The following is a 27,055-nucleotide window of genomic DNA, read 5'->3' as shown; positions in this document are numbered from 1 at the left end:
AAGGAGCTGGAAAAAAACTGCTTTCATGTATCAGAAGAAGGGCTCATGAGGAAAGTCTCTTTCTTTGGCTGGGGGACTCACTTTGGCCAGGCAGAAATGACAAAAAAGAGGGCAGAAGCCAACTTCTCCATGGTGCTGATAGTTCAGGCAGATGAGTTTTCCAAGAAGAAGTCTACACAGAGGCAACAGCCACCCTGATAAGCTGGGAGAGAGGATGTCAAAGGAAAATTTGAAGTCCTGCACTAGGTGCGCCTGACAAAGTGACAACTTCTGCTACCAGACCATCCCTCCAGTCCCATCTGTTTCACAAAACCCTTTAGTTTGTCTCCCTGTACCGCAGCAATTCTGCGAACAACTTCCAGAGAGTTGCTTAGAGCTAATCCTCTGAAAATTCATTCTGTAATCCAAGGATTCATCGCTATGGAAACTGCTTATAATCGGTACTTTTTATAGCTTAAAAAACCCAGCATCAACAAAAGGTATTGTAACTCCAATTGACAGTTATTTCATTCCCACTGGAGACTGCCAGCTTTGGAAACGGGACATGGATCTTCCTGGTAATTTAAGGGAAAGAATAATATGAAAGCATCCAGTTAAGCTCATAAACATGAGCTCTGCTGACATGCAAAGATGCATCCATGACACTGTGGTGTCACACAGTGGTAGGTCAGCATCGTGAGCAATGGCATCAGCCCAGCTCAGCCACCCGCCCACAGTAAGGATGGAGGGAAGACCCTCCTGTGCTCTTCCCACACTCCCAGTGCAATCAAATCATAAGGCTTATCAAATAAGATAAATCATGATTGGCATTTTTACAAAGGCTCAATACCTTGTGGCCTGACAGTACTGGCCAAGATCAGTGCCTGAGCCTTGCTCTCGGCAGGAAGGGATTTACACCACCACGTCAACCCAGAGAGTTGACCAGCAGTTTCTGACTAGAGAGAGACAGAAGAGCACATTCAAGTGAACAGAAGTGTGCAAAATTAGAGATGCTGGAAGAAAGCCTGAACATTTTGAATGGACCGTGTGAGTTTGCTACATCTGAGTACGGACCCACTCACCTCGCCTTGCAGCCCAGCAGAACTCCCCTTGCTTCTGCTCATCTCCAAGATGTGACTGTGCAGGAAAAGAGGGGGAGGATAAAACTTAACTGTACCTGTGGCAGCTGGGAAAAACACTCCGAAAACAGTGAAGAAGGACTCCCCCTGGCTGTAGTCCGGCAGCGTGTTGTTGAACATAAGCTCTTCAGAATAGCCGACGAAGCCATGTTCTGCAAAGACACGGAGGGTGAGAGGAGAACTTCGGAAACCAGAGGAACTGCAGGAGACTCTCCAGCCAGCTCTCGGCGACCATCCATCCTCTAAACACGTGCAACAGCAGTAGCTGTTTCAAGGGATAGTTTGAAAGTAGGAATGTCAACTTATTTGCTGGGGGCAGAAGGCAGACAAAGAGGTCAGTGAGGTTACACAGGTGCAAATGCCAGGGAAAGGTGCAGCAGTGCGGGCCAGCACATCGAGAGGCACCACCAGGCTGGGCAGCTCTTGCCAAGCCAGAGCACAGATTGTATCAAGTCTTATCTGCAAGCAAGCTGAACATCGTTCCGTAAAACCTGTCCACAGAGGAATCTGCAGGGATCAGCTAATATTGATACTTATTTATCCATGCCACTTTAATCCTCTTTCCAAACAGAGCAAAATTATGCTGCCGTAAGACAACTGCATCCCTGAGCAAGCCCTCACACAAGGCCAGTTTGTTGCAGGGTGGGCTCTCCCCTACAAGATGAGTTTCCCAGTGGAGGAGGAATAAGGTGCTCTAGAACTGCCTACTGCTCTTCAATGCCACTTACTCTCCTGACACCATTGCTCTTTTGTTGCTGTGTTACCTCTAAACCAAGGCTAAACATGGGACTGTGCATCACAAGCAGCTGCCTTCCTCCCAAATCTTCTGTAGATGTTCATCACCTGCCCAGCAAGGAGCAAATGATGAGACCTGGGGCTGTGCCCTGCTCCCCACACTGACTTCTGCCAAGTTTTGCCAAGGTCATACACACAGAAGTTCTACTTTCCAAACAAAAAGTTTTACAGAAGATGGGAGAGAAGAAAAAGCAATGCGTAGGATATTATCACGCAACTGGCTTACTGGGTATGTAATGGAGTATCCTGCTCTCTTACTTCACACTGGAAGGACAGGTCAAATTATTCCACAAACCTGGATTTGTTAGGAATACTTGAACCTATACACTGACGTGCTGGCAGGGCACTAATTAGGAAAGGTTTTAGATGATTATAGGTAGAAAAGATAACACATGAAAGCAAGTGAAGGAATTAATGATACATCTATGAAACCCATAATTTCATTTTCAACAGGTTTTTAATGGAATATCTTAATCCGTGGAAACTTCTCCTTGTCAGTCATCCAAATGTTCATGCCAGCTGGGGGTGGGAGGTGAGCAAAGTCAGTTCCTTTTTTGCTCCTCCCAATACAGCCTGCTGTACACGGTAATGGACAGAAATTTAAAAAAGACTCCATCAAACCTGTCCCATGCCTCAAAGACAATATTAATGATGTTTGGACAATAGATTAAACCGGAAAATTAAATCAGAGCTTTGAACACAAGACCTATCCACTTAAAGTCTCAGAATATAACTAACCAAACAGCTTTGAAGTGGCAACAGAAAAATCCTATAGATAATCAAAAGTTTCCTACTACATCTGCATTCATTGTGTTGCCCAAACATGGATGGAAATACACTGATAGAAAAGGTCTCCTGCTGCTAGGCGTTTTAAAAGCACCAGCTATCTTTACTAGGAACGAGTCCCAGACAAGATTTAAAAGGAATAAGCTCAGTGCAGCACTCTGACCTCTGGACCTCACGGATGTCTGCAGAAAGCGCAGCTTCTGGAGAAATAAAGGGGGGATTTGTGTAGGCTGTACTTCCCACAAGACCAGACCTGAGCTCCTTCAACTGGAATTTGTGCTGTTGGCACGTGGGCTGGCTGCAAAGCTCCCACCAAACTGCTGAAGGAAAATTTCAGGGATTTTTCAAGTATGTGCTCCTCACAGAAATGTTAATGCTTCATTAGTAAAACAAAAAGGGTGGGGAAAATATTCATCTCGCTCCAAGGAGATCTGCAGACCTTCTCCAATGTGTGCTTTGCAGCAGCCTCAAATATATCTATGTCACTCTTGACAAAAATTTGCCCCACCAACATTCAAAAAACCTGCTGTGAAGCCTCTTTTGATGGTTTGCTCTCGTATTTTCCTCTCATTATCATTTAGGTTTCCCCTACTGTCTAACCAAAATCACCCTGTTTGAAGTTCATACTGCTGTTTCTCGCCTGATCCGTAAGTTATTTGCAATTTTTAATGCCATCCTTTCACCTGTTGAAAACAGCCCCCATCCTGCACTGACACAGTTTCTGTCAGGCTGTGAAACTTTACATTTGTCTTCATCAAACCACAAATCGTCCTCTTCATGCCACTTTCCCAGTTTGTGTGAGGTCATCTGGAAGTCTGACCCTCTCAACCAGGATGCTGCGAGCCCTTCCCATCCAGGGGTCATCTACAATTTGAAACTGCATATTCTCTTTTCCATCATCCAAGCAGTTAAGGAAAATACCAAATAACACCAAACCAAAACCAGACCCTTGCAGGACCTCACCAAGCACAGTGACCTCCTTTGCAAGTGAACCATCTCTAACTGAGTTCTTCCAACTGGGTTTTGGAGCAATATAATTCAATGATGGGTTGATACAGGCACTTTAGGTGCCTTATGTCTCCTTTCTCATACAAAAGGACAAGTATACAACAAGACTAGATTTTCTTTGAGACCATTTTGGCCATACCATGGTCAAAGAGAGACCATGAAACCCATGAGTCCAATGTCTGATCTGCACCTGTGTGCATCTTACCACTATTAATCTTAAGAAGCCAAACGATCCTGCGGTGCTCCATCCATTTGTCTGCTGTTCCCTTTCCTACTTTATACCCATAAGTGTAAATCCTGGGTGGAAAAGACAAAGCCCGAAACCATGGCAGATGTCACTGGAACCACAGAAAACTACAGCCGTGGATTTGTTGAAAAAGCCACAGGATGCACTTACAACTCTATCCCACTTTGGCTTCCTTTCCTCACGGTTCTGGCGGGCAAGAGGAAGCCCAGCCATTCCACATTTCCCCTTTATACAGAACGAGCAGCTTTCTTGTCTAATTAAAGAAAAGTTCATCCAAATGTTACTTGTTATTGCAACCTCATTTCTCAGTCAATCACCCTCCCGTGAAGCAAATCTCACGTCCCTTTTGATCCATTGTACACCAGGATTTGCAATCGCCATCAATTTAAGCAAGCTATCGGCACACGACCACAGAGCTGAGAACAACACACTGTGAGCACCTCCTGGCTGCCCTCACGCCTGCGACCAGAGCGAGTCATCTGTGACCTTTCAGCTGTCATATTAATGGGACTAATTGTAGCTGACGGGGCAATTGGGCTGAAAATCATCCAAAACAAAACAGGAATCGGCAACTGAGACCAATTGGTTAAACCAACAGAGCACTTGGTCGGTTGTTCACAGAGTCAATTATCCACATCCCATTGAAAGTGCACTTCAAAAGGACGAGCTTCGGAAGGAGGAGGGAAGGAAACATGATAGGGTCTATATTTGGCTCTCTGATCTCCAAACAAGGCGAGATTTTTTTTTTTTGTAAGAGGATCTTTTCCTTCTCCAGCTTACTCCTGGGTACACAAGATCCAAGCCAGATTCCTCTCTCCTCACTCATTACAAAATGTTTGTCTAACAAATTTTGCTCTCAATTAATTTATGCAACCCCACAGCCTCCAAATCCTACCTTTAATGATCCTGCTCTCAGTTGGCTTGCAGAGGGCTGGAGCTGAAGTGCTATAAACAATCTTCCCAGTGTCATGCTAGAAGGAAAAGAATCTGGTTCCTTCTCTGTGCCACGTCAGCCTTATGGGAAATGCACGATAAAGAGCGGTAACAATTCATTTTCATCATTAGATACTCAATAAGGAGCAGGCGCATAATAGGTTTCTCAAGTGATTGAAGTAAATAAACAACAGCGAAAAAAATTGATTTAGAGCAACATCTGAATTATTCCTGTGATTTTTGACAAATTAAGTCCTTCCAGTTGCCCTTATTAAAATGATGTAATTAACAGTAAAAACCACCTAGCAAGTTTCAAATGGAAGAGCTTCCAGGATGAGCATCCTCCATCCACAAGTGTAGGGAGACCGCAGGGGGCTGCATATCAGCCCGATGAAAGCAGAGGAGGAGGAGGAAGATGGCCAGGATTTTCATGTCTCCCCAGTAACCACGGATGCTTGGGAGGAGGCACCAGCTTTCTCCTGGTTGCCACCACTGCATCCCCCCTCCTGCCCGGATGGGTTCCATGTTTGAGCTTTTCTTGCACTTTCTCCCAGTTCTCACCCTGTGGAAGAGGATGAAAGCAGCCAAGGAGGTTTCTGGCACTCAGGACACTCCTTAGCAGGCAGCCCCTCCATGAAGTCTGGGGTTTCAGAGCGGGACTCAAGAAGGTCGGAGAAGGGGCGTGAGGAGAAGCCGTGGTTACACGGGGTCAGGCCATAATGCAACGGCACAGAGGACGATGGCGCTGCCAAGTTCCAGGCAACCTGGAGCTCATTACAGACTAGTTAAGTCTTGGCCAAATTCAATAATCCTGTTCACAAGCTTAAGGTTAAGTAAACCCTGGCACTGAGGCAGGGGCTAAATAATGCAAAAATGGAAAACCACCTTAAGAAACAGTTCCCAGAAGACAGTCACGTATTGCACTCTGCTTGTGATTAGAGATTTTAATTACGAAGGTGAATGCTGAAGGCTTGAAATGGTGAGATTTTTTTCTTTTCCTAAATAAGTAAGCTCACACGTTCCCGCCTGGAAGGTACTTGCTGAGATTTGCTTTCAGAGGAACAGCTGGAAGTGTTTGTCTTGCAGCACATTTCCCAGGTCTGACCCCAGCATTTTCAGGATCCTGTGTGATGTAAGACATGGAGACCCAAAGAGTAATTATATATCCTTGGCATAATTATCTCCTCTCTCTCTTCCCATTTCTTCTTCCATCTCTAAACCCTTCTGGCATAAGCTCCGAAATCCAGTCCTTCCCCTTGGACACTAGTCCAAGCACATGCCCAGAGAGAGGTCCTGGCATGGGTGCTGGAGATACCCAGGCACACCAGTGTGGAGAAAACAGGAATGGTCCTCGCAGCCTGGTCCCACAGCTGCCATCCTCACCTGAACACACACCTCTACAGTAAGATAAGGTTTCACTCCTCACCAGCCACATGATTGCATCTTTCTCCTCCAGACTCTTATCTGAGGGCAAAGTACTGAGCTGTTAGCTCCCCAGCAGGCGAGTCAAGCTCGGTCAGGTTGGGAACACTCAGAAGTTGTGGTCTATCAGATGACAGTTGGGTGGCCTAAACCAAATTAATTTCTACATAGGTCTAAGTGCTCTACAGTGGGGAAGGAGTGAAATTCTCCCTCCAAAAGCCCTTGCAATACTAATTCTTCCCCTGCCCACAGAGGTTGTTAATCCATGGTGGTCACCAAACTCATCAAAATGTACTTACTACTCATAGCCTATCACACAAAACCAGCATCTTCACTTGCCAAGGGAAAGTCAGTCATGCCTGGCTTTAACAAAGCAACATTTTGATGCCAAACCACCACCAGCAATAGGTTTTTCAGCATCTCAGTGTGCAGTTGTGGATACACAGGATTAACCATCCACATAGAAACTGTGGATGTGAAGACACACGTGCAAAGCTGTGAATGTTGTCTAAACCCCACAGTCTTTTTATCTTTGTGTTCCCCCCATGCTATGCAAATGCTGAAATTTATTTTGAGGCAACAAGCAGCATAGGAACCTCTGACACAACAGCTCTGGACGATGCTCTGCGCCGACTCAGCCACGCTCCGGATGGCTCTGGGCTTCCCCAGCAAAGGGGGTACTCACACATGCTGGAGATGACATGGGTCTGGCTGATCACACCCACAGCCCAGCAACGCTATACAGCACACCCAAGGAAGGTCACTGAAAACAGTGCACCTCTCCAGCGGATTGGCATCATCAAAGAGGCATGAAGAGGGCATTGGGGTCATGAATAATGCTTGAATTATCTTTCCCAACAGAATAAAAAATAAATCAAAGTGGTGCAGTCACAAGCCCCATCCCTCTGCATCCCTCCCTGCACACATCTGGCTTCCTGTTTGGGCTTAACACCAACCTTAACAATCACGTTTCCAACACTCTTCCAAGGCTGGGCCACTTTTGTAGCCATGCCTTTGCAACCATCCAGCTCCAGCTCAAGCTCCTGAGATCCTCCCAAAATTTTTTCCCAGGCAAGTCCAACACCACTATCGCTACTCCCAGGTGCTGCTCTACTGCTGCCAGCCTGGTACAGAGCAGATGGAGGCAGAGATGTATGAGAAAAATGTGGAAAGGTTGGGAAGGAAAACAGTGAGAGGGAAGCAGCGCTGGAGGTGTACAGGGGACAGTATGGTGAGTTTCCATGCTACCAGTCCACTGCTCAACTTGCTGTGGGCTGACACTCAGCCTGTGAGATGCATGAACAGATTTTCACCAGAAAGTCCCAGTCCTCTCAGAGACAGGGAACTGATGAGTCATGAAAACAAAGCATGTTAAGAGGCAGAGTTGCACTGGCAGGTACAGAGAATAAACATGACCTTTGCTGAACTCATACAGGGATACAAAAATGTTTTAACATCTTCCAGGACATCTCTTGCTTCACCTTTGGATATACAAGTTTTGGCTAGAAGACTGGGAAGAAACAGAAGAAAAACAGAAGAGCTGCAGGGGAGCAGAGCTGGAGGAGGATGGGGTGGACTGAAGAGATCATCAATGCTCCTGTCTCCTGACAGCTACTGCTGAACTCATCTGCCCAGGGGACCACATTCACCAAGCCTGGATTGCCCTTTTCTGCAGCCCCAGTGCAACGTGTGTGCCATGTGAGTCTGCATGGATCAGTGCACATTTCCTACAAGCCAGGAGCATGTCTGCTCCATGCTGGACTTGTGGGCAGCAGCACAGCTCCATAGCTGGAGATGGGGCACATGCAGCCCAGCCCAGATGGAGAAGAGCAAACACAAGACTTCTGATACCTGTCCCTGCAGATTCACCCTCCATATGTCACAAATGACATCATGTCTTGGGTTCATCTCAGTCCTCAGGGCCACATCCTACCTGCTGACAGCTCCCACAGCCTCAGTATTTCTGCTTTGTGAACCTTAAACTAGGTAAGGGAAAAAACAGAGGAATTTTTGTGTTGAATACATGCAGGTCAATGATTATGTAGTGATAAAAACATGGCTATTATGCAATTAACACAATGGCCACACTCACAGATCAGAGCAGAAAGACTGCAGAGTGCCTGCCTGAGCTGCCAGGGCACTGAGAGATGGGGGATACAGGAGCTCCCCACTGCCTGCTCTACCCGACCCCAACCCATGCCACTGCTGGCAGCCCTAAGCACAAAGTACTGGGAAGAAGAGGAGGTAAGAAGAGAAAGGGACTAAATTCCCTCTGTAATTTCACCCCTAAATACCAGTTTAACAAACTTGCTATCAAAAAAGTTCAGAGCGATCACAGACCCCGAGCCACAGGCAGCAGGAGCGAAAGCAGCAGCTCTGCTGCCACTGTCTCCCCATGCAGCAGGATGGTGCCAGCTGAAAATTAAGCACCGGGTGCCATAGCCGGCCTCTCCCCATGCCTCGCTGGCCTCAGCAAGTGGCATCCTCAAAAATGTCAAACCAAAGCTGAGCAGCAAGAAGCAGCCCGGGGCGGGGAGAGGAGCCCGTTGCTATTTTTCCACTTGTGGCGAACAAATAAGCTCCTATTTTATCATTAGCACTAGGGAGATGGTTTCATAAATTAGGACAAACAGCACATTTATGTTTCACGTTCGTCAGAGCTGCAAGTAGCAAAAAATAGACAGGTTTTAGTGAAAAAAAAATTTGGCAAGAAAGGGGTGGGGGGAGAAGGCTCAGAGCAATTTTAAAGAAAGAAGGAAAGGAGTTCCCTTGCCCAAGACTTTCTCTGCACCCATAATAAGCCTGGCAAACCCAAAAATTAGAGATTATGTAAAGTCTGTAATTGAAGGAGCGAAAGCCACAGTTAAAACAATCTAAAAAGGCCAAGCCCTGAGAAAGGCAACTCGAATCCCTTATCTTTTGATGGAAAAGAATGTGCTCCCTGAGATTAATGACGTGTTTACCCGAAAGGAAATCGCCGCCCTTCTGAAGCAGCGAGTGTTTGTTCCTCCCGAGCTCCTGTTTTCTGCTCCAGAGCTGATCTCCCAAACCTCCTGTTTAAAGTCAACACACAATACAGCTTCCTGTCACCACAGGCTCCAAGGGATCCCACCATTAACTCTCTCCGAAAAACCACCCTCCACCACACCTGCCTGCTCCGGCCACCACCAGCAAGGACAAAACCGGGATATTTTGGTCACGCTTCAAGTGCCGGCACGGAGACAGGCATCACACCAATGGCTGCCAACAACCTTGCTGCAGCGTGATGAATCACCCCCATGCATAAATATTTCTCAGCTGAGCAGACAAATTAGCAAGCGTGGAGACTGATAGCACTGTCGAGGGGAAGCACTCACTGTCTATTTTCCTGTCTTGCTCTTCGAAGTCTCCGGACACAGCAGGCGAGCTCTTCTCAAGTTGCTCAGGGTTTCGGCAGCACGCCCTGCAGCCTGGCCTGCTGCACGATGCTCTTGGAAAGAGGTTTAACGCTGGTCAGTGCAACGGTCTGCCGTGTTACAGGAGGCATGGAGGACCATAGGATTTGTGCCCTGAAAATTCCCAAGTGAGCAAGAAAGCCTAGAGCAAAAGCGTCAGGAGGTGATCTGTTTGAGGAAACCTGCAAAAAAACCTGCTGAGGGACCTGCTCATCAGTCCTTTGCATACATGACAAACCCAAGTATTCACATCTTCCCCCTCTAGTAAAGGTACCCCTGGTAAAGGCACATGCACTTCATCTTCAATCTCCTCCTGGAGCATCCCAGCCAGAGAGTCATCAGGTCACAAGTATCCTCCTCTCCCTAAAGACAATGGGTGCTGGCCAACAGCTAAAAATAGCACAAAAGGCAGAATAAACAAATGGAACTGCTTAAATCTGTCTCCCTATTTAGCTAGTGGGGCAATTTTCACTTGCAGGATGCTGTCACCTGTCTCAGAGCTGAAGCAGCCTGTGCTCCCCCCAAGCTCTCCCCAGCCACATCCCACCTCCTGCAGGACTGGGCTAGGTGGGAGAAAACACTAACTTCTGCCCAACTCCCCATGTACCTGATTTGTCTCCACCTTGCCTTCTCAGCAGGATGGAGAAGTGGAAAACCACCGGTGTACACAAGAGCACACACAGAGCCTGAAAGTACCCACACAGGGCAGCTCCTCATCAAAAAAGCTCAGCACCTTGGCACTGCTTAAATAAAGGAAAACTCAGGAATGTGCCTGCGGAAGTAGCTTGTAGAGCTCCTTTGGCATTTATTCTGTCTCTACAGGTTGGTGGGTTTTAATTCTTTTTTACAAAAAAGCCAAAAAATTGGTATTTTCTGCAGGTGGAAAATCTGAAATTTTGGTTAGAAGAAAAATTGAAGAGATTTTAACAGGTATTTCAACTTTATAACGTCCACTTATGTTTTATATTATTTAATGCTAAGTACCAGACTTTCTGTAATATATAAAATCCTTCCATTACTATTTTATTTTTTGATGTGGTATCTGCTACCTGGCTTGTTCAGCGGTATTCAAACCAGCCAGCAGAAATGGTTTTATTCATTACAAAGAGGACAAGAAAACGTCCCTTGCTTCATTCCTTTTCTAGGAAAATAGTTTGCATCAATGGGATATTATTATTAATTATAGAGTAGTATTTCTTGGAAGTCATGCCCAGAGTCCCTGGCTGTGGGAGGTTCTGCAGAAGTTCTCTGATGAAAAACCCCAGCCTGAGAAATCAGAATTTAGGTTGAGCCAAGGCACAACAATTGGAGGAAAATGAACAGCAGTTGAGCAGCAGTGGTGATGACACACATCCTTTGGACTCGTTGGAGTGACCTCCTTTCTAACTCTGAGCTACTCCCTGTATTGCTTGGGACAAAGCCGAATCCATGTTGATCAAATCCCCATCTTTCAAAAGAAAGCAGTTAACCCAAATGTAACATAATTCACCAGACCCTGCCATGGTCTACAAAGTCTTCTGCCATACTCATGACAAGAGCATCCCGTACTTCCAAGTTATGGCTATATTATCCAGATGACAACGGTATTTCAAAAGAAAATAATTCCATTTGTTGATTTTTTGATTCTATGTCCAAAATGATAGTTCGATTTTATTTTTGGGAGGTTTTCATTATCCTCTATACAGCACACACAGCTACACCTTCAAGTCTAGTTTCAGACTGCAAACCAAAGTGGAAATCCAACAGTGTTTGATTTTGGAAAGGTTGAGCAAGATGTTATCACCTAAAAGGACTTTTTTGTTTGTTTGAAACCATTAATTGAAGTCAGTTTAAATCAGAGAATACCTTTTCCCTACCAAAATCACATTTTTTTAATTAATGCATTTTCCCTTTGAAAGAAAACCAGCAAGAATCACCGGGCCATCATCCAGGCCAGTGAAGGTACAACCAGGCTAAAATCTCTTACCTACAGTCAAAGAAGGCCAAAAATTGTTAACACAAGCCAGCAGAGAAGATGATGAGCAGTAGATAAGGACCCATGTCCCACACAAAGTTTTCTCTTTAGCCTAGGAGAGGAATGCAAACTAGAAAAGAAGCAGCTGGAGAAAGAATCTAATATCTAGAAATTATCTTCATAAATTAAGTCTCTAACTAAGGAAGGCTGATTCAGGGCACAGCTGAACTGTGACTGGAATTAAACACTGGAGGAATGAAAAAAGAGGATATCTCCATCATTTGAAAACAATTATGTAGTGTCACCAAAAAAAGAGAAAAAAAAAATCAATGCAATTAAATAAAGCTGTCCCATTTAAACACAGCAACAGGGAGAGATGGAGTGATTATGGGATGATATATATCTTCCTCGAGCAAGTCGGTTTTATTAGGTCTCTATCATTAAACAAGTTGCTGCTGAACAGAGATCCTGCACGGAAGGTTTTATGGCAGGAGCGGGTGGGGAAAGCCCCCATGAAGGCAGCGTCTAGCAGGGGACAAAGCCAGCCAAGGTATTTCAGGTTTTATTTACAAGCTTTAGGAAAACAAACAGCATTGCTTCACAGGGAAACAGGAAAGAAATTAAAGGTTAAATCAACCATGTACAAAATCTTCTGTACAAATCAGGAGCAGTATTACCTATTAAGCAAGTTTAAACCTGTAACAACCTCAGCAAACCCTCTCCTGCTCCGGGGATGGACCTGAGCCAGCCCAGCCCTGATGGCACCGTGCAGTGGCACGTTTTAGGTGTCAGATTAGGCCAGAACCCTCCTCCTCCTCAGCAGCACACAGCAGAGGGCAACTCACTCTCGTGCCCACGTGGCCATTCGGATGGTGCAGCCTGGAGAAGACTGAAGAGGAGCACAGGAGGTCTTCCAAGCAAGATGGTTTAATGCAGAAAGGAAGGACATTAGCTGGTCCCCAAGTCCTCAAGAGATCCAAAGCGGTGGGTTTTGACTGCAAGAATGGGGAGTTAGCCTGAGATAGCTGTGACTAGAGCAGGGTCCCCAAGGATGCAGTGGAGGATCCACCACTGGAAATTTTTACAAGCACAATTAGATGCACATGGCATCCCCAGTGCAGCCCGGAGGGTTGCAGGAGGGCAGGGACCCACAGGCCCTGAGCTCTCCTCCCCTCCTCCTTACCCACCTCCTGGTCTATGCTTCAGGACTGTGGGCTCAGAAATCCCACCTGGCCTCGGTGGAGCAGGGGCACAGGGATGCCAGCCCTGGCCCCTGGCGAGCAACAGCTGTACCGACACCCCGAGCATCTGCCAGCAGGCAAGACCGCTGCTCCTCAACAAAGTCCTACTGCCAGCTGTCCTCCAGCAAGGAAACACTGTGAAACCCTACCTACAAACAGGGCAGCAGAGTGGAACCATGCAGCAAAGTTACATCTCAACTTTTTTTTTTTTTTTTTTAAATAAACTGCTTTAAATACCTACTTCAGAGAGCCTGGACAAAGTGGTGTAGCCTTCCTCTCACTATCTAAATAAGGCCCCTAACAATGTTATCACTTTTCAAAACACATCTGTCCTGCAGCTCCTAGCCCAGACAATTGGCAGGTAACCAGTTAATAAATGTCTTCGCCAGACTGTTGAATAGGCTGGCCCCGGCTCAAGAGTGATGTCAGGGCCATTCAATGCACTATAATTGGAAAAACCTGGGGAAAGCAATCCCGTGTTTTTTAATAAATAAAGAGCGTATTAGCAACCTCCTGCTTTTATTCACCACGGTGTCTACCTTGTTCGGTAGCAAAGGGGGATTTTTTTTCTGCTGCCGCTTGCTCAGTGATTTCTACTTGGAATTTGATGCCAGTTTCCAGATGTGTCTCAGGCCAGGAAGTCAGCAATCAGCCTGGATAAAGCCTCTGGGATTAGCTGCAGATCATCTTCTGACACACACATCCTTCCTGCACCCTCTCTTATGAAATTGGGGCACACCCCTCGTGCCCAAAAATAAAATAAAACAACCCAGAGCCAAGCAAAAGCCCCTGATTAGGACACTTTCATATTAAATATGTGGGAATATATTTAATTAATACAATCCATCAAAGCTCCTGAGGCACTGTTTGAGGGAACTTTACAACACCAGAATGTTTATATACATAAATCACTTCAACAATTGCAGGTCCCCTGTCCGCTTGGGCAGCCCCAGGTGAAGCTCATATCCCACAGCTCCTCATCAGTGGTACCCAAGGGAGAGCATCACCTCCCCCAGCTTGGCCACAGAACACCCGAGGGGGCTGAATCCTCCAAAGGACTCGCCCTCGGAGGAAGAAGCGAGAATGAAAAATGAGTTTTCTGGGCTCTGTGAGAGCAACTTTGGGAAGCCAAAACCCAGGCGGGTGACATGAAGGATGTGGTTTGCATGGAAAATAATCCCAAGCAGAAGCACCCTGACAGCAACGGGCCTTTCAAGCCTCCCCATGTTCCTGAGAAACGAACTGCCTGGTTTCCCCAGCGGGAGGAGAGGGGCTCAGCCCCACGCAGCCGGGCTCAGCGCTCGCCCAGCCATGTGGCACCGTCTGCTGCAGGACAGGGGGGTTGCAGACCAAGGGGACCCTATTACTGAATTCCCAACAAAATCATTATTATTTCTTTTTCCCCTAGGCATTTAAGAGGCTGTTGTTGGACCTCTTTTGCTCATGATGTGATTCCTTTCATCTCACCAACAAAGTGCAACCAAATTAACACCAGCCCTCCCCCCAATAACTGTCCCCTCCACGCGTTCCTGCAGCCGCTCTGCTTTAACAGGGCACCTGAGAGCCACTGCCAAAACAGGAAAGCAGGCGCCTAATTGAAAGGGAGTATTTGGGAGTCACCCCACACAAAAATTAGCAGAGATATGCTAGGAAAATAAAAGAGTGGGCATTAACGGCAGGCTTATCTTCTTTTTCTGTGATTCTAATGTTTGGGACGTGAAGAGGCCAAAAAGTTTCACATACTGTTCTGAGGAGCTGGTCACGGAGAGGAGCATCCTCTCCTTTACATTCACGGTTTCCCCCCAAAATAACTGAGGCTGGTTTTGAGGTATGGACCTCCAGAATTAAAATGCAAACGTAACCAAGCCAAGAAAACCCTGCACTGCTACTATGCAATTGTGTAGCAAGTGCTGGGTCTTGGTTATGGGTTGAGAAGTTGAGTGCTGCCTGATTTCAATTCACCTGTGTTAGGTTTGGTAAAAACAGTAAACTGTGCCTTTCAGGGAGAAAGAGATACTTTCTGCCCCTAGGAAGGAGCACAGGGGTCTCCCTTTCTGGAGGTGGGACTGAATTTTAAGGCAAGTGGCCAGAGACAGCTCAATGAGGCTGGTTTTCAGGCAGCACAAGGAGCCCCTCTCCTCGCTACCCACCCCTGGCCAAGATCCCAGCCTGGGATCGTGACCCATCCCCAGGGAAAGCGCCAGCTGGAGCCGAGGGGAGGATTTAGGATTAACTCCAAAAAATCAGCCAGTCCCACCCCACCCTGCAGGCAGCCTGCAGAAAGGAGAAAAAGCCCTCGGGACCAGGCAGAGGGACACCGCGGCCTGGCAGGGAGCAGGCAGGCCTGCCTGCAGCCTCAGTGGGGTCGGCAGCATCAGGACAAGCAACCCAGAGCCATCCCTGTCTGCTGGAGTCACTCAGCTCCTCCAGCCCCAGCTCTGGGCTGCAGGAGCCCAGCCGGCTCTGGGAGTGGGAGTGAGCCACAGCAATAGAGAGAAAATAAAAAGGAGAAAAAGCAGCGGGAAGCCCTGCTGAGAAGCCCCCTTTTGTGTAAACACACTCCGTCCTCAGACTAAAAATAAAGGCAAACCACAGGAAGGGAGTGAGTGCTTGGACAATATCCGATTTGGTGTGTGCCTGGGTGTGAGCTGAGGGAATGGGGAGAAGAGCAGGGGACTCCACCCAGTGCAACCACACAAAGGCAGCCGTTTAAGACCTTCAAGATGGACAGGCATTCCTGGAGATTATTTAAATCCAAATAACTGCTGCTTGGCAGATGCATAGTTCTTTGGTATGTGCGCAGCACTTGGAAATGTTAAGTGAGGGAAAAGGCTGCCATGGCAGGAGCAGGAAAGGCAGGATAACTGCACAAGGCCCATTTTACAGGTACGGAGACTGAGACCTGAGGCTGTGAACTGAAACCCCATAAACCTGTCTTAAAACAAGGAAGCAACCCAGACAAGTTGCCACCTGAAATCCTTCCAGCTCACAGGTCTATCCTCAAAAATTACCTCTCCCGGCACGCTGCCCTTTGCATCTCATCACTGCTGCAGATGAAGAACCAAACCCAAAACAACTGCACGCACATGAAGGCTGCAGAGATCTGATCAGTTGACTGCCCATCCCAAAGGGGTCTCAAACGCCTCCCCAGATGCTGGGCTTAGATGAACTGCACCTCACCATTGCCATCAGCTGACTCTTGAGGATGGAGCTTCACCAACACCTGCACGTCCCATCCGCAGCCCCTTGCAGGTGGGATGCTCTGCTGACGGTGCAATCGCACCCAAGAGACAAGCATCCATCCATGCCATGCAGAAAGTGTGCAAGACAGAGTGAGGAGGTTTCTTGAAGCCCAGTGCTCACCGTTGGTGCTGACACACCACTCAGAGGCCTTCTGGGGAAATGCAGGACTTGGGAGGAAGCAACCCTTCAGCCTGGCTCGAAACAGTTCTCACAGGGAAGCAGTCTGTAAAAGCAGAGAAACCCACAGCTCTCCCCAGCCAACCTATGGCTGCAGGTCCCACCGTACGGGCAGCCCCGCTCTGGGGTACTGGCATTTGGGGCTTGGAGCTGGCCATCATCAGCCTAATATTCTTCCATGCTGTCGTGATTTAAACCCTCCTCTCTTTAGCCAGTCACAGCTAAACTGCAGCATCTGCAACGCTCAACCGTCTCGTTTCCCTTCCTTTCTCTATTTTCTGACAGAAGAAAACGACATAGTGCTCAGCAGCGGAGGAAATCAAAGACAACTACGTTGACCTCAACTTGGGCATGTTTCCTGCTGACGTTTGTATTCCTCTAATTCTCTCCTCCTGGTCCCATGTTCACTATCCTACCATCATGTCTCACCCTGAGTATTTGTTTTCTCTCTACTATTAGAAAGGTCTCTAGGTCCACATTAAAGGTCTCCTCCAAGCACAACCGAAACGCAAACCCCTCCCCGTTTCCTTTAGAAAACAACTTCCTATGAAATGCAGCTGTTTGGAGCAGGTCAGTTGCTTTCTCTGCAAAACACGCCACACTGAGCACAACTGCCCTCACTTCATTCTCATTTGCAAGTGTCTGCTGAGACTTCTACCGGCTTCCATTTGGGACATTTCTTATATGCTAAATATAAAATGCAAAGGCCTTTCCAACAGGCTCTCTCCGAGAGGGGAGCAGTTGCTGGTGCAGCAGCTTCTGTCCCCATCCCACCGTCCTTGCACACTGTACTGGCAGCACAAAATAACACAGCAGCATGAAAAGACAGCTGCGCCATCGGCACTATGGACACCTACATGTCTCACCTCCTGCTGCCCAGCTTGGCGGCTGAATCCCAACTGTAAACCAAAACCGAAGATCTTTCCTTTAAGTCAACTTTAGCAGGTTGCTTGCAACCCCCTAAGGTGCTGCTGGACACAGGGGAAGCCAAGAAAAAGCTGACACCTTCTGTTTACTCAGCTAATTACACTTCATTATTGCTGGAGTGGCCACTGCAGCCCTTCCACCACAACTCCCCGCATCTTGAGATGTGTTTCCCTGCAAACAGCCCTTGAGAATGAGGATGGAGGGAGGGGAAGAGGGCTCGGGGTGCAAGCAGGGCTTCAGGTGGGAGCCCCAAACCTCCCCTTGCCCAAGATGAAGCCACTGCTGCAGGCTGAAATCAGGCTGGGGAAGGTTAACAGGGGAGACTTGCACCCACAGCTCCCTGAAACCCCAGCAGTCACCTGCCCCAGCCCACCCAGCTCCCTCCTAGGCTCCCCCCACCATGGCCCTGGGCAGCAAATCCAGGGGTGTGCAGCCCGGGGCCAGTGCTGGTGTCACAACTCACCACAGCCAGGGTCTAAGCGACCTCAGGGGTCTCTGGGGAGAAGATCTCTTTAACGCAAAGTCACAATCTTCTGTTTTCATGGACACAATGCTTAATGCAGAGTTAGACAGCAGAAGGCTACAAAGAGTGACTGCAAACACAGCCACTCTCTGTTAGAAAACCTTAGAGTGCAATACAAGTGTAACAAGTGCACACATGGAGAGCTCAATTCCTGAGGTTAAACACCTAAATTAATAAGGCATCTTCAGTCATGCTCTGGAAGTACTTATTCCTTGCAAAATTACAGGTTGCCTCTAAAAGATCAGTACCAAAGGACAGGAGACATGTTTGGAAGCGCTGAACTCTGCCCAGATGTGTAATTTCACAAAGAACCTAAGGAGAAAACTCTGGGGGATTAATGCCTCCTGACCCCAATGTGATGAACCCCCAGTTTTACCTGGATCAAGGTGTGTAAAGGACCCAATAACAAAGTCCAGTGTTGAGACGGCCAGTAGGAAGAGCAGCAGGAGCTGGAGCCTGATGATCCACTTCACCCCGGCCAGGTTGATCCCCAGCAGGCCCAGCAGGACAGCCAGGGAGATCCCGCGCACTGCCCAGATGTTGCTGAGGCTCAAGACGTCTGCAATGGACTCTGCAAATCCAGTGATGTACATGGCACCTGCAACGCACTGAAGGACAGAGCCCTGTGAGTGTCCCACAGGAGAATGAGGGATCCCCATCCACAGCCCACATGCTGGCCTAGAGTGTCTCTGTTCAGACAGACAGACATTTGCTGTCACAATACAATCTTTAATGCTACTCTGGCCAACAGGGACTGAACCTTATTGCTGTAAGCCAGCACACTGCCAGGGCAGCATACCTACTGCCCGGGTAAACAGAGCAGGTTGGGCGCTAGGGCCAGTAGCTCAGCAACTTTCAACTGGCTTTAAAACTCACCCTCTGTTAATGCTCCAGGTGAAACCACACTGGCCTCTCCAAGGGAGAAAAGGATGAGTCAACCTCTAAGTTTCTTCCCTTCTTCTGTTTCTCTGAAGGAAAGCATCCCAGTTCAACACCTGCCTGAAGAACGGCAGTTTGCTTCCCCCTTTATTACCTCCCAGGGGTTATTTTTAACTCGGTGTTTAGTTTGGAAGTAAAGTCTGATGTTTCACCGGCTCCCCATCTCATTGCTGGAATGGAGCCTGCACTTTTGAGGAGAGTGCATTGTGCAAGCCATGCCCCCTGAGCTCCCGGGAAAGCTGCTTGTTTGTCTCAGGGCAGAACACGCGCTCTGCCCTGGGTGGCTGGGAGTCTGCAGGATGGGACATCTGCAGCACAGGTTCCAGCCTGAAACCCCACTGCAGGGCAGCAATCTTAAATACCAGGACGTTTCCCTCCAGAGGTTCCCACTAGCTGACATTTCAGCAACAACCCTTTCCAGTGCATGGCATCCCCAGCAAACCAGGTCGGGGCACACACTGGCACGCCAGCACGGGTGGTGTGACCTTGGGTCCTGCGACCCCACTATCCCTACCAACGGATGAGGGATGTGCAGCACAGCTCCCACACGACTGTAAGGGAGAAAACCCCCACCTAAGCCAGCAATAGTCAGAGCAGACCCCTCCTTCGCTGCAGATCCCCCTTGGACCAACCCAGCACCACTCCACAGTGGAGGGTGTTCAGGATGACCTAACCCATACCCAGGAGCTGCGGGTTCATGTATGGTTTTTGGCAAGCGAGATGCGTGGGATTCACCTCTGCAGACTCGGACACCTACAACTTGGAGATCCTGGAGAAGGACTCACTTTCACCATAGGCAGACACCTAGCACAGATCAGGTGAACTACACCCTGAAAGTCTCTCCTTCTCCTTGCTGGTAGCCCGACTGTGAATGTTTCCACCAGAGAAGTTTCAGACTCTGCAAGGTAGTCCCCAAATAAGCGGAGGTAATCTTGTTTACTCGTATTTAGCACTGCTTACGCCACCACTGAGTGGATCACGCATGTCCTACATGGGTACTTTCTCCAGAAAACAGGTCTCTCCTGAGCTAGCAGAGGGCAACACCCCATGCCAGCACAGCTCTGTTTGGGGCACCCACAAAAAATGCACTTGCAAGCCAAAAAAACCCCAAACAGAATCTAACTCTGATTAACACATTAAAACCAGGTGCAGCCCGCACTTCTCACATGAGGAAAAGCCCTGTAGACAGAAAGCAGTAGCACCTAACCCCAACTCCCTGTACCCAACCAACATCAGTTTTTGAAGAAGTTAAGTTTTCTTAAGTAGATAAGTTTTCTTTGCTTTCACACCAAAGATGGCAATGTGCAAGGACACTCTGAAGGGAGCAGAGCAGAGCAAGCCTCTGACGGTCTCAACACCACAAGCCTCCTTGAAACCTTTCCTCTGATGAATCACAAGCATCACCAGCAGAACAAGAGGAGCTGGGTGCCCACAAACACCCCGCTGCTCCGCACACAGCAATGGCCAGGTCCCAGCGGCACTGTGACATGGGCTGGTTTCTCATGAACTACCTGTCTTGAAATCAGAACTGGGTTCTAGGCTGAAATTTGCAGAAATCAGTCCCTTACGAGCCTTTGTAAACCACACACTTTGCTGGGTGATGAACATAATTGATTTTCATCACCCAGACAAGCGCTGCCATTACCTTTGCTTTGGGGATTTTAGGGCTGGACCCTGGAAAACCTCTGCTTGCATAGACAGGTCTTATTGCAAACCAGTCCAGGAAAGGATACTCCAGAGAAAAGCACTGAACCCTGGCCTCATGGTTAGAGCTGTGGTGACCAAACATGCATCGGTCTCCGTAGGACTTAGTAGACACGTGCTGCATCATTTAGGGCAATCTGATTAAGCCTCTCCTCTGGACCATACCAGGAGGACCGCAAAGCCCAACTGGGTCTCAGCTCACCTTGGCTGATGCCACAGGAACCCATCTCTGCAGCAGCCCCAGGGCACTGGAGCCACCTCTCATCCCCCAAGGCATCAGCAGCACAGGGCCAGTCATTCCCCACTTGCCCCAGTCAGACCAGGGAACAGGGAATACCCCCACTTCTGGCCAGACTCACCTTGTGAGCATCTTGTAGTAGGGGAGCAGCCTGCAGCTGGTGCAAAGCACATTGGGCAGAAAGCACGGCCAAAGAGAATGGAAAGGCATCAGCTCTTGGTAGCAGGCAAAGCACTCCTAAGCGAGCTGCCAGCCCCCACCCCGCAGCCCTCCATGCACACGGGATGCCTAGGCAGGGGCCGGGGCTGCTGCAGCCCAATTTTTATGACCCTCAGGACAGGCTGCAACCTGATTGCTTTCCCAGACGGGGTCCGCTCGCAGAGCAAGAGTGGAAAATATGACAGGAAGGATTCTCATGTGTGGCCCATTTCCATATCTTGGCTTGTAACTGTGTTCAGTTTGTATTTTATGGACACTTGCTTTTAATCTGGAGTGAAAGGAGAAGAGGGGGTTATTTTTGGTTTGGGGTTTTTTAAAGGTTTTCAGAGATTGCTGCAAGCCAGCCAGTTAAAAACAAACCTTAATAAAAATGCTTCTCTGCTTGCCACATTTTATACTGTTCATAACGTCTTTATGGGGGGAGGGGGTTAAGTTACTGCAGGTTTAAGAGATTACTTTCCATTCTTTATGTTTACTACTTGTGTATTTCAGTGCTTCACCACCATGACAGCTCCTTGGAGCCTTTCAGAAAACCCAGAACTGTGACTTTTGGATTTCGAGAAGTCAAATTAGCTGTAGGCCTTACCACTGTCCAGCTCTCCTCTCATCCCAGCTCCACTTCTGCTGGCTGCTGTGGAGAAGCAGCCAAGGCTTGCCCAGTCCCTAAGGGCACGGGAAGCACGCCAAGGCCAAGCTGCCAGCCCACAGCTGCTCGCTGTGCTTTAGGTGGCCACCCTGGCCTCTCCCACTTTGGTTTAAGTCAAGTCTCTTGCCAGCAAGGGCATGTCCTGGCAATGGGGGTAATTTGGGTTGGGAGAGCATGTCCTGCACGGTTCGCTTGTTCAGACACCCAATTCCTCCACCGTTGTGACCCATGCCAGACAATGTATTGTCACGCACAGGCTTGCTCTTGGGGAGCAGAGCGGGGCTGAATGCTCCCCATGGCACTCTCCCATGTTGTCCAGCACACTCTGATTTTATTTGGAGCATAACTTCCTCCCGCAGGAAAGCACAAGATTAATGTCTGCATTACAAAGTTTCTAAATTTTCTTTAAGTAACTTTTTTTTTTAATTACCTGGCCAAAAATATAAAGGAGGCCAACGGTCCCCCCTACTTGACCTCCAAGGACAGTCGAAATCATAGAGTAGACGCCTCCACTTCCGATGCTGCACTTTTCACACACCCCAATTCCAGATAAGACAGTCACCAGGGCAACCAGGATGACAAAGGACACCAGAAACATGCCCATTACAATGCCAGTGTTTCCCTGGAATGAAAAAAAATAATTAAAAAAATAAAGATCAACTCACACCAACTCTGTTGAGACAGAAAAAGGACCTATCTGCTTCTAGTCACTAGTGATCAATGAATCTGGAGTCATTGCAGATTAAAAGAAAAACACACACACCCCTACTTATCTAGTTAATGTAATTGATTGCCAAATTTACAGTTCCTATTAGCACCCCTTTGAAGACGATCTGCCTCATCCTGGGGCTGGACAGACCTCTGCATTGAGCAAGTTCTGCTCCATCACCAGCTCTTGCATAAATCACTGATTTTGTTCTCTGGTGTAAAAAGAGCGAGGTCAAACAATGATTCAGCCACCATGGGCTGGGGATCACCACCTATTTGCATGCTTTAGAATGGCATGCTTAAAAAAACCCCACTTTCATAACAAAAAGTAGTTTCAAAATCAAACCTTTTGGATTTGTGTCAGCTGATTTATTAACAGCATCAAGCTCGCATTTTAATTTTTCACAACATTTACCTTTAAAAGCTCTGATCCTCCCAAACAATGAGATACTAAAGAACAAAACCCCAAAGGCAACACAGCGTGGAAGATAAATAACACTCTCATAAACCAGCACACGCTGGCTCTTATCTGCACGATATACGCTGAGTGGCAGGCGGCTCTCACTCTCCCTGCACTCAGGGGAGTTTTGTGCAGAGGATTCAGCCCCACTGAAAAAAAAAAAAAAATCTTCCTGCTTGGGGCAGAGGGGGGCCCCGGGAGGAGCTGCTGCACCAGCCATGCTCTCGCTGTGGGTAAGAAGCAAAACACTCTGAACAAACCCAGCTGCAGGCCCTTGTTGGCAGCTTTAAGGGCCAGCATAACCCTTATTTTGGGGGGTTCAGTTTGCCATTTAGGTGGGATTTTCAGAAAGGGAAGGCGCTTAGTACCTCCACGAGCATTCAAGCACCTCTTCTGAGCTCGGGACCTTCCAACCCTCTCGCACATGGCTGTAATTTACTTTCCAGGGTCAAAAGTTTTCCCTCATGCTCCAGCCCACCTTCCCCTGCTGACAAATCGCTCAGCCCGCTGCACAGCAATTCCAACTGTATGATCAGAAATCTCCTCCAGTGCCCAGCGCTTCGTTAACGTCTGGCTTCCCTTCCCCTGCCTTTACTCATATTACAGGCCATGTCCACAAACCTCCTTTCCAACCTTGCTCCAGCTATGCTTATTTCTGAGGTCATGTTAGCCTTGATGGGGTTTGTTTATCATCAGCACTAAAAGGCTGCTTCTCAGCTTCAGGGTTGGTTGAAATCCCAGATTCTTTTTCTTTTCTCTTTTTTGTGAAACAACAGAAACATATCCAGGATGTTGCTATCATCATAAAATCCTATTTTGGTTCAGCATCCCGCTGCCTTTGACAGGGGCTTTATCTGGTCAGTGGGGAACAGAGCCAAGGTTTGCTATAAATGCAGCTGCTGGATGGGTCAGCACCACAGTCCACTACAATCTGATACTCCTTTTTAAAAGGATAATTGTTCTTTTTCTTCAACAGCTTACCCTCAGGTTAAAAGGGTTAATAAATCCAACATGCTTCAGATAAAAAAAGAAAAACAAAAGCACACATATGCAAACATACACATGGGCTTTTGCAGAATCTGCTGGTGGCACCAGGCTATAGCAGCAGCTAGTTAATGGGCAATTCAATGGTTCCCACAGAAGAAAGAGTTAACATGAAGATGAGGGAGGAAGGCTGGACTCACAACAACAATAGCAAGCAGAGAAAGTAGAAAGAAAAAGCCCCCATTAAACACAGATGGTTATTTATGCATGTGTGCTAGAAGGGGTTATGATAGTTGATGAACATTTCGGCAAGATTAGGGTCCCCTGGAATTGCAAAGCTTTACCAGCCCTGGCTCTGGAAATGTATAGCAAAAGCCTGACTCTACGAACAGCTCGACATATCACCATTGGCTGCCAGGTGAGCTCTCTGCCAACCCGACTTCTCCTCCCTTCCCTTTTATGCTAAGCTTCCAGCTGTTTCAGTTTTTCTTTATTTACTGGCTTTATTTTTATTTGCAGTTACTCCAGCAGCAACTTGCTTTCAAAGGAGATGTGGAGGAAATAAGATCAGGAGAAAGAGGGATCTAGGAAAATCATCCCGACTTCTCCACCACGATGACTGCAGCTCCCCCCAAAGCCTCCAGCAAAGCAATTTCTAATACAGAGTGCAAGTGTCTTCCTGCTCCTTTTGGAATATGTCCGTCATGTCTGTGACATGAACTCATGCCTGTGACACAAACTCTGCCCAAAGACTCAAATTCCACCTGTCCCTGGAGGAGCTTTCCTTCTTCTAAAAGGAAATTTTAAGATACAATACAACATTTTGCACCAGAACGGGAGCACAGACACCCTTCCAGGCTCTGACCCTCAGTGAGATACTATTGTGGATCCACAAGTGGAAGAGCCTGTGGCAGTGATGACAATTTCACCTGACCAAGCATTGCCATTCAAGACATGTGGAACTCCAACACTGACATGTTTGGAAGAGACCCACTTCAGTGGTGTTGGGAAGATGGCAGAGTAGCTGTAACTACAGCAAAACGCTTTACCTGAAAAGCAGTTATTTTGTCTCAACGATACAACACAAGGGTGTCCCTGTTCATTGTCAAGGTTGTTGTTGTGTTTTTCTTTTTCTTTCCTAAAGTTAAGATAGGAAAACACTTACAAAGACCACTTCAGCTTTCCATTTTAGTGGAATTTTTTTAAAATGCTACAAATTACCAGAGGACATACGCAATGCCTACAATGAGCAGCACAGAATCCTAAACACCTGAGTGGTGATGGAGATACAAGGTAAAGAGGTGAGGAGGAAAATGCCTATTCACACATTCAACCAAGTCAGCACTCACTTACCACAAGCCATCCTGTCCTCAGGAAAAGAACCACTCCAAAAATATTGATCATGCAGGAGGTGAAGACGCCATCCCACGTTCCAAAAAGCACTGGCTCCCACACAAACAGCTGGATCTTCCACCAGGGCTTGGTCTGCGTTGGAGATACCTAGAGGAAAGCAAAGCCTTCAGTTTTACCTCTCGTGCTTTACAGGCAGGCTGCAGAGGCGGTGCACCAACCAGCCACCAACAGTGGGATGGCCACCAACAGCTGCTAAGACACCACTTTTGTCTCTAACATAAAGGGGCAGCAGAGCTGTTGGGATCCCTGGGCCCTGGAAGAATGTTCCGTGTAATACCCTATTTATATTCTTGTAGGATAAGCAGCAACAGAATCCTACTCAGTCTCAGCGAATTAACCCCGTTGATGATGTTACATGAACCAAAAATACCATTCAAGGGGTCCTTTACAGAGCCTGCAGCTATATGTTGTGCTTCTCCTGTCCCTGCCAAACACCCCGCCAAGACAGGCAGGGTCCTCAGTGCACTGGAGAAGTCTCCTAGATGAGATAACAAACCAGGCTGGACCAATGGGGACTGACAGAGAAGGTTAAGATGGTCTCCCCATCACACACCATCATCTCCGATCGGGACACTAGGTTTCTAGAGGAGACACGGGACTCTGGTACCCGGGACACCAGTGAATTTCAGAGCTGCTGGAACTGAGACCTGAAACTCCAGGGAAACTGTAGTTTTCCTATTGCAACTGCTCCCTCCTGCCCTCTGGAAACCAAGTCCTCTTTTTCCCTTTCTTAATAATACACTTCAGGTTTACACAGCAAAAAGAAGGGCAGTTTTGTTACTTCAGTCCTGTTTACCTGCCACAGAGGTAACCAAGAGAAGGTGCAGAGACCATGGAGATGGAGACATGGGCTGTGAAGGGAAATGCCTCCTCAACATACCTGCTGTGCTTCCTCATGGAACAGCTCCTGGACATATCCCTCACTTCTGGCACCATTCAGGCTGAACATCGTATACTTCACGTTGCCTCCACCTGCCCAATGTGCAGCTCTAACACTACAACAGGTGAGGCTGATCCGAGCAGAAGGTCAGCTGTTCTCCTCAGTCAAATTCCTGCAGTGCTGGATCCTTCGTTGTAGAAGATTCATGGTTTTATTGCACTTTACTGTGAAAGCAGGAAAGACAGAAGACACCACTGCTGTTTTCTTAGTCTGCAGAAGCCCAAGGCTATTACCCAGATGGAGCCAACAGCGGCTCATAGCAGATGCTGAACTACAGAGTGACACACAGCAAGCAGAGAGCAATGCTCCCCCAGCACCCTCCCAGGGTCTGCCTGCGGCACAGGCTCTACCATTAGCTCTACATTTAACAGTCCTTGGTGGCCTTTTCTGAATCTATGCACTCCCCTGGTGCCCCCAGCATCCTGCAGCACTAGCTCTACAGCTTCGCTGTGTGCTGTCTGGGAAGCATATTTCCTTTCATTGGTTTTAAATCTGGTGCCTGGTAATTTCATTGCATGCCCCTGTGCTCCAATGACATAAGACACATGGACTATCCACTTCCCAGCACCACTAATCACTTCACAGCCTTGATCACATCCCCTTCAGCTGTACTTTTGCAGACTAGAGTCCTGCTGATATAACCTCTCCCCTGATGAGCGACCTTGTTACCCCGCTCTGCTCCTCTTCCAGTATGACACAGAGATGGAACTGGAGCAGCTGAAGGCGTCCACCACCAGAGACGCACACTCTGCATTCCTGATGCTCTCAGCCACGTTCCCTGCACCGATGTACGGGAGCCTTTCTTCATGGTCATACCCACCCTTGGCGGTACTGTCGTCTTGCCTACAGTGGCCCGACCAGATTTGTACCTGCCACAGGCAGACTCTGGCAGTTGGTCAGGCTTAATTGAACACCATGTACGTACCAAGAAAGCAGCATCAGGCTTTATTTCAAGGATAACTTAGCACATCTTTACAGAAGGGGAAAATTATCACA

At 47.8% G+C, this 27,055-nt stretch overlaps 2 protein-coding genes across 2 annotated transcripts in view; both read right to left on the bottom strand.

Annotated features, from left to right (window-relative positions):
• SLC12A8 (solute carrier family 12 member 8) overlaps nt 1–26,098 on the bottom strand; it is a 50,504-nt gene extending 24,406 nt beyond the window's left edge. Inside the window, exons 1-5 of the mRNA XM_074828691.1 lie at nt 26,000–26,098; nt 25,060–25,206; nt 21,985–22,176; nt 18,185–18,416; nt 1,157–1,270 (exon numbers count right to left, since the gene is read on the bottom strand). Coding sequence (XP_074684792.1) covers nt 1,157–1,270; nt 18,185–18,416; nt 21,985–22,176; nt 25,060–25,206; nt 26,000–26,068 — 754 coding nt within the window. The 5' untranslated portion in view covers nt 26,069–26,098. The remainder of the gene's footprint in view (nt 1–1,156; nt 1,271–18,184; nt 18,417–21,984; nt 22,177–25,059; nt 25,207–25,999) is intronic.
• Nucleotides 26,099–26,140: 42 nt separating this feature from the next.
• ZNF148 (zinc finger protein 148) overlaps nt 26,141–27,055 on the bottom strand; it is a 53,458-nt gene continuing 52,543 nt past the window's right edge. The window contains exon 7 of the mRNA XM_074828686.1: nt 26,141–26,223. Coding sequence (XP_074684787.1) covers nt 26,221–26,223 — 3 coding nt within the window. The 3' untranslated portion in view covers nt 26,141–26,220. The remainder of the gene's footprint in view (nt 26,224–27,055) is intronic.

Source organism: Strix aluco, chromosome 6 (assembly GCF_031877795.1).
Source record: "Strix aluco isolate bStrAlu1 chromosome 6, bStrAlu1.hap1, whole genome shotgun sequence".
NCBI classification, from domain to species: domain Eukaryota; kingdom Metazoa; phylum Chordata; class Aves; order Strigiformes; family Strigidae; genus Strix; species Strix aluco.
Note: the sequence above shows the minus strand (reverse complement) of the source record. Positions and strands in the feature narration are given on the sequence as shown.